Source organism: Schistocerca americana, chromosome X (assembly GCF_021461395.2).
Source record: "Schistocerca americana isolate TAMUIC-IGC-003095 chromosome X, iqSchAmer2.1, whole genome shotgun sequence".
Lineage (NCBI taxonomy): Eukaryota > Metazoa > Arthropoda > Insecta > Orthoptera > Acrididae > Schistocerca > Schistocerca americana.
In genome coordinates, this window is record NC_060130.1 from 255673163 (window position 1) to 255680417 (window position 7255).

General features: G+C 36.9%; 1 protein-coding gene across 1 annotated transcript in view; it reads right to left on the reverse strand.

Moving 5' to 3' along the window:
• The window catches only part of LOC124555693 (MAP kinase-activated protein kinase 2), a 103670-nt gene extending 97856 nt beyond the window's left edge, over positions 1 to 5814 (reverse strand). Inside the window, exon 1 of the mRNA XM_047129696.1 lies at positions 5342 to 5814. Within this exon, the coding sequence (XP_046985652.1) occupies positions 5342 to 5491 (150 nt within the window). The 5' untranslated portion in view covers positions 5492 to 5814. The remainder of the gene's footprint in view (positions 1 to 5341) is intronic.
• Between the last annotated feature and the right edge of the window lie 1441 nt (positions 5815 to 7255).

The window sequence follows — 7255 nt, forward strand, 5'->3', positions numbered from 1 at the left end:
TCTATGTCAGATCAGTATCATTATAAAAGACTGTTGAGATAGGTAGGTCAATAAAATGGCAGGTGTAAATAAGGCAACACCTTTAGATTAAAACTATGAGTGATGTCGAGGAATAAACAAATTAAAAGGTGGGCTCAGATCAACACACAAGGGGCTCCTCTTCAGACTTGAATGCCGTGGGAGGTGATTTCTCATCCTGGCTAAGGGGCCATATTGTAGGTCTTCAAACAGGTTATACAAGCCATACTTAGAGATATGGTGAAATATTAGGCAGCAGCTTTGACTTCATCAGCTTAAATTGACTGTAATAAGTCAGTCAGCTTTAGTGCTTTGCCTTATCACAGTGAGAGCGAGGCACTATTAAAATGTGTGCCACTGATAGAAGGGCACAACAACTACAGTAAGGTGGGGCATCTTGTTTAAGAACATGTTCATGAGTCAGACTTAATGTAGACAATGCGGAGACTGCACGAAACTGTAGTTACCTGGCATGACATGACACATCATGACAACCATGCAGTTGTAGAATCTTGTGAAGAATGCTCTCATGGACAACATGTGCCACTCCCAGTACTCCTTTTCCATTTATTAATTCACACTGTGATTCCCCCCTCAGACCGAGACTAACTCATACAAATAATATAGCAACATCCAATTCCCTAGTATTGCGAGAAAAGTGGGAGGAAATTTTGCAGACACATGAGACTAAAAAAAAAGTTTCAGAAATTCTCTAGCATGCTCAGAAATCACTTTCCCTCTCAAAACACAAGTAATAAGATGCACTAACTCCAAAAGCATCAAAAGCATACCCCTCTATTTCACAGTTACAAAAGAAGAAGCTAATTGTAAGTTCATAAAAGAGTCATCAAAGAAATGCCAAGCAGTCTGGAAAGTAGTAAAGAAGGAATAAAATAAAGTGTCCTCTAAAATGGAAAACATCACTCTGAACCATGAGAACAAGAGTTACTGATGCTCAACATATTGCAAATTTTTGCTGTGCAGATATCATAAACAATTTAATAGTCCATGACAGTACACTCCTCTCCCTCTTTAATCTACATCTGCAAAACAACTCCACGTGAAATCCTCAGTGCTGCAACAATCTTAGAAAATTTCATCAGGAATTGACAGTATTCCAGTTTAGCCCTACATCATACAGCAATGTATTGCAAACATTTCAATGGCTTCTCAACAGATCTTTTCTGGCAGGCACACTTCTAAACTGCCTAAAAGCCACTAAAGTGCTCTTTACTCCTAAAAAGGAGAGAAATCAAATATGGAAAACTATAGACCAGGTGCATTATTATCAGCTTTACTATGGTTAAATTTTACTTACATCAGCAGCGGCAAGGGTACTCATGTCGGCAAAAACCATAGAATGCTGTGAATTGTTTGATATTGGTGTTAATTGGTTGATAGTATACAAACTTGTACATTTTCACGCCACTCTCCATATTAATGCAATTTTTTCTGGGGTAATTAATATACTGAGTTGGCAAGGATACATAAAAGGACCTGTCAACCACTGAACAGGAACAGTATTAATTATTTACTTCATGGTCAACACGAAAGACTATTCCCCTGATTCTATATGGTTGTATTTTTCCAGCATTCAATGGTCATCGTCAACATTAGCATACTACACTGTCACTGCTGTTTTTAGTAAAATCAAACAAAAACTAATGTTTGTCAGGTTAATGAAATTTTAAGAGGACAACAAAATTCTCTACTCAGTATGACCTTCGAAAAAATAAACTCTCAACTAGCGCCATCGCCAATTTTACACAAAATGCCCTAAAAACAGAGGACAAAAAATTAATGCCACTGACGTATTTTTAATTAAACTTACCTAAAACCTTCTACATTCTGAAACACAACATACAATTGCAAAAGCTCCAAGTGTGTGAAGTTAGAGGCACTACACTAAAATGTTCATGTCATACGTGACAAATAAAATAAGGATTCATGCCATACTTGACAACTAGGAAACAGAAAATTTAATCATTCTTGGGCCAGACCAATCCTATTTACATCTTATATAAAGGAGGTAGGCCTGAACACTGAGTCACAAACAAATAGGTTTTCTGCAGACAATATAAACACCTGAAGACAACTACAGCCCAACTAAATTGATGGTTCAAAGGGGAATAAGCTACCGGTAAAAACAAAAAACCACATTCCTAAATTTCCGTTTAAAAGATGATGCAAACAACAACTGTGTGAAACTCCGACAATATTATATCTTCTTTGGGGGAAAGGCATTTGGTTTCAAAATGACTTCAAATGGCATCTACATACAAACTAAATAAATGGAACCTATGTAATGCTATAGTTCTTTTACTTTCTGTTAAAAAAGTTTTCGATTGTCTGAATTGCTTACGATGCCTATCTGCGCAGGATTCTGCCATACTGAATTATATTCTGGGGTAATACAAAATCTAATTCAGTTATTTTCTCAACTCAGATCTGTAACAGCAATGCAACATGCTTGAAACTTGTATTTTTGCAAATCTCTGGTTTAAAAGTTACCAAACCTCCCACATCCTCAAATGTATAACTAGAAATTTCTATATATGTTAGAAATGATTTAAAACGCAAACAAAAAAATTAATCTCCACGTATATGATACAAGGCAACAAGAAAAGTGTCCTGTCCACTACAAACATTGTGAAACAAATTTACAATCATCTTACATGTGAGGTAAAAATTATTTCTTCATTCTCTCTCTCTCTCTCTCTCAATGTGTGCTTCATTACCTCCAGGCATTGTTAAATGGATATTATAGTTTCATCAAGAACCTTTGTAAGTTACCCATGAACCACGGTGATTCGGACCCTCTGAGGGTAACACTGACTCCAGGGTCAATTTCACCTTTTTCTTTCTATCTCTGAATAAACTTCTAAATCATCTTGAAAATAAAATTCATAATATAATGGAATTAGCTGATTTGAATTCACACATGTTAAAATAAAATTTAAAAAGTACTACAGTATTTTATATATATTTAGCAAACCCTATATATCTGCTTCAAATTCAATTAGGATAAGCATTCTTGCCCCAGGAGCGTGGTTAATATTGTCATCATCAGGTTCTTATATGTTCAAATTCGCAGAATTTAATGAAGTTTACTGACCTTGTTAATGGTACAAACAATTTTAACAATTAAAAATTCACATTTCTTTAAAAGAGGGTAATGTTGACCCTCTAACCTTTTTCCCTTCAGGGTAGCATTGGCTCTCTAAATATTATTGCTGAATTTCCATTAATGCACACGTACTTGCCTAAACATGGTGTAAAACTAAAGTGTAATTTATAACCAATGTTAACAAATTAAGATTAGGCAACAACGAATTTACACTCATAGTCTGTCTCTGTTGTATTGTGTTTACTGCAGAAGTTTTAGATTGAGATTGGTGTTTTGTTTTAACAGTAAAGAATGGAAACAATTAGCTGTAACTTCATCAGACAGTGAATTTAAAGAATAAAGCGTTACTTTCAATTAATAAAGCAAATCCACAACTAAATTAACAATTGAATTGCAATACCCAGAACTTAACAAGGTCTTTAGGTACAAGATTGTACCTAGATTTGGATAGCGAAATGTTGGGTGAAGTGTCTTCGTTAACTAAAAATAATGAAGAAACAATAAAGGGTGTAGCCAAGAGACTACGCATATCAAAAAACACAGTGACAAACCTCTTATGGGAAAAACCAATTAAGATAGGAAATACAAATGTCCTATGACTATACTAGCAAATTCTAGTGCCAATACTACTGATTGGGAGTTTCCATTGCATATTCATATTAGAGGATTTTTTTTAAAAAAAGAGAGAGAGAGAGAGAGAGAGAGAGAGAGAGAGAGAGAGAGAGAGAGAGAGAGAGAGAGAGAGGGGGGGGGGGGTCCAAAGTCATTCAAAAGCTCATCAAATGAAAATGTGTGTGCACTGTATGAAAAGTTTGAAAAGTTTCAATCTGTAAGTACCAATGAGACAAAAGATCCTCAGCCTATTTGTTTCAAGTCCTCCACAGCTAGCCTAATGAACTCTCAAAGGCCAAGGAAAATCTCTTCCAAAACCACGATAACTCTTCAGCAGTCAATGAGCTTGGTGTAATACAATTGCCAGAGACGCTGGAAACTGATGAAAGTGATTTTGTACCTCCAGACAACCCTGTTGTTGAAGATTTACTGCACGCTAAGTGTGAGTGTCAAGATCTTTTTCAAAATGTCTCTCTAATGGCGAAAGTAATTGGTGGAAAAGGAGGAAGCAAACTTTTCACCATGTATGTATTATTCAAAAAGTTGCAGCAAAAGGAAAAGGTAAGTGAGATAATGGGGCATCACTCCACTGAGCCAATGAAAACTAAATTTTTTCCAAAAGAACATTGTATATTCATTACCCCATTTGGTAATGTGACTGACAAGCTGCCTCCGACAAAGCTATAGCCTGATGGGTGTAGAATTCTGTTTCTAGGGATGATTCTAGTGAAAGAATTTCAATGTTCATTTTTTTCAATAAGAGTCTTTTGTGGTGTGTTTTAAATAAAGGTGATGGGGTTCATAGAATCCCTGTATGGGGGTCATACTCATACAGTACTACACTAAAATTTATCCAAGGACCATTCTGAAAGTGTCTATAATAAAACAAATCTGAGCAGGGTAACACTGACCCCTTTCGATTAGTTTTTTCCCTACTAATCTATGAAAATTGCAACATACACAGTGCATTACGGGTGTTTGTATAGAAATAACATAAAATAATAAAAAAATCACCAATAACAGAAATTGATACAAGCATCAAAAAGGGGGGCGATCTCATCCCAGACAACGGTACGAAATGTGAGTTAGAATAATAGTTGTGTCTCAACTCCCACTTTTTCACCGGTTTCATAAGGGCTAGACAGCAGCAAAGGGCGTTATTATTTCTCTCAAGTATAAACACCAAATAAGGTTATGTACCGCCCCATCACTTACATACACTGCAACGAGCTTACAACAACAGGTTGAAATTTGTGTACTTAACTCCCCTCCAATTGAAAGTACATAACCTACAGTAAAATTTTACAGTAGGTTAGCTAATGAAACTTAATCCACTACCCAAAAAAGTTTGACCACAATTTGTGTCAACGCTGAGAACTGTTTCCTTCATTGCACAAGCATATCGTACGATCCTACATTGTTATTCTACATAGACGGCGTTACATGCATGAAAATTAATACTGAGTAGAAACCCAATTCATAGCACCGCAGGTAATAGTCATTATACAGTTATTTTCAATGTTTATATAGCCCTACTCGAAAGCGGTGCAAATTTACTTTTTAAACATGTAAGATGGTGCATACCTTCAAAGCATACTTTTCCCTCGTTCTCTTGTTGTAACACTGGACGACCTTCCCATTAATACCAAGACCTAACACTGTGTTGGAAATTTCATAGTCGTCTGTAATAGGGCTTGTTTTCGGCACCTTCGCCTTCACACCTACTTCATTCATGATATACTTTGACTCCTCGTTTTGAAAACACGGCAGGAAAAATATTTTCTTTTATTCACCTCAAGAACACCACACTACTAAGAAAACAATACAAAACATTGATTCAATTCTCTAGTTCCAACATCCACTCGCTCAGCATCCTGCCAAATTATGACTCACATACGAAGATAGACGATAGCAAAGATTTTCATAACTGATGCAGCTATCTTTGTTAATCGCATATTTGATTATACTCGCTGCATTTGAAACTTAACTATATGGGAAGAACTTTGCTGACCACGTTCTCCACACCACATTTCAATACACACCGAAAATGTTGTTTTAATGCTTTAAACATATTCTATTCTTGTTACTGCCACAGGAACTGTTGATACACAGATATCCTTCACACTGTAGGCTCTCCGACTTGAATATTGTTATTCGCTTATCGCAAATCATCATATGATATATGGCGGAAAGTATATCACTTTCCTTAAAGCGACTTTTTATACAGGCAAATATAAAAACTAACAATATTCTTTGGCACTCTATTTTATTTAATTCGCGTCCTAAAGGCCCGTCCACACGCAACGATCTGTCTGCGCAAATGTCTGCGCACATCACATCTGCGCAGACAGATCGTTGCGTGTGGACAGAAGATTTGCACCAACCTGAGGTGTGTGCAAACCTGGAAGTTGGAGTTGGAGGTTTGAGCGAAACATCTCGAATCTGTCGGTTCAAACCACATCTACGCAGACAAGTTGGAGCGTGTGGACAGGAGATCGTCGCAAATCTGGCGCGAAACAGCTGTTTGCTCAGTCTAGTGTTTCTATTTGTGTGCACAGGGCATTAAAATGGCTGATACTCGTCAGTGTTCTCGAGGGTTTGTAAGTGAATTCATTGAAATATACAGAAACCACCAATGTTTGTGGAACATTAAAAGTAAAGAATATAGTGACCGAGACAAAAACACAGCAGCATACAATGCTCTAATTGAAAAATTGCGGGCAGTTGGCGCCTCGGCAAACAGAGAAAAGGTAATAAAAAAATAATTTCGTTGCGAACTGGCGAAATTATTTGCGGATGGATGTCGAAACTTATAATTATCTCTTAAACCATGTAACCCCTCATATTATGAGAAAAAATACTTGTATGAGAAGGGCAATTTCTCCTCATGAACGCCTGGCAGTAACATTAAGATTCCTAGCAACAGGAAGGAGCTACAATGATTTGGAATTTTCATCTGCAATATCGAAACAAGCTTTGAGTGAAATAATACCCAACACATGTGAAGCTATTTACGCTTTCCTGAAGGATGAGTTCATGAAGGCAAGTCAAGTAAATTAGTCTGTCAGCGAACTGTTTACCGAAAAGAGTTATCCAAAGTTCAGAAATCTAGAAGATCTGGTGTAGGAGTAGATCAAGTATACCAGCCAACGTTATGGTATTTTGATCTACTTGGCTTTCTTAGTGATCAAGAAACGCCAAGACCAAGCAGGAGTACAATTGAAGATGAAATTGGAGTGCCAATGTGCGAGGAAATGGAACACGAGGTAATGTAAAACAAAACAGGTTCGCCCTGCAACTCTCGCAGTAAATTTACGTGACAAAACTGCTTTCGCTTTAGCAGCCACTGTCTGCACCATTTTGACCGCTTTCTCTGTTTCCTGCGGTTGGTCTGAATGTTTTTTGCAACACAAGTTGCTAACACAGACCACAACAGAACTTCCTCCATTTCTATTTTTCAAAATAACTGAATTAAATTTGGACGTTTTCGGGGAGCGT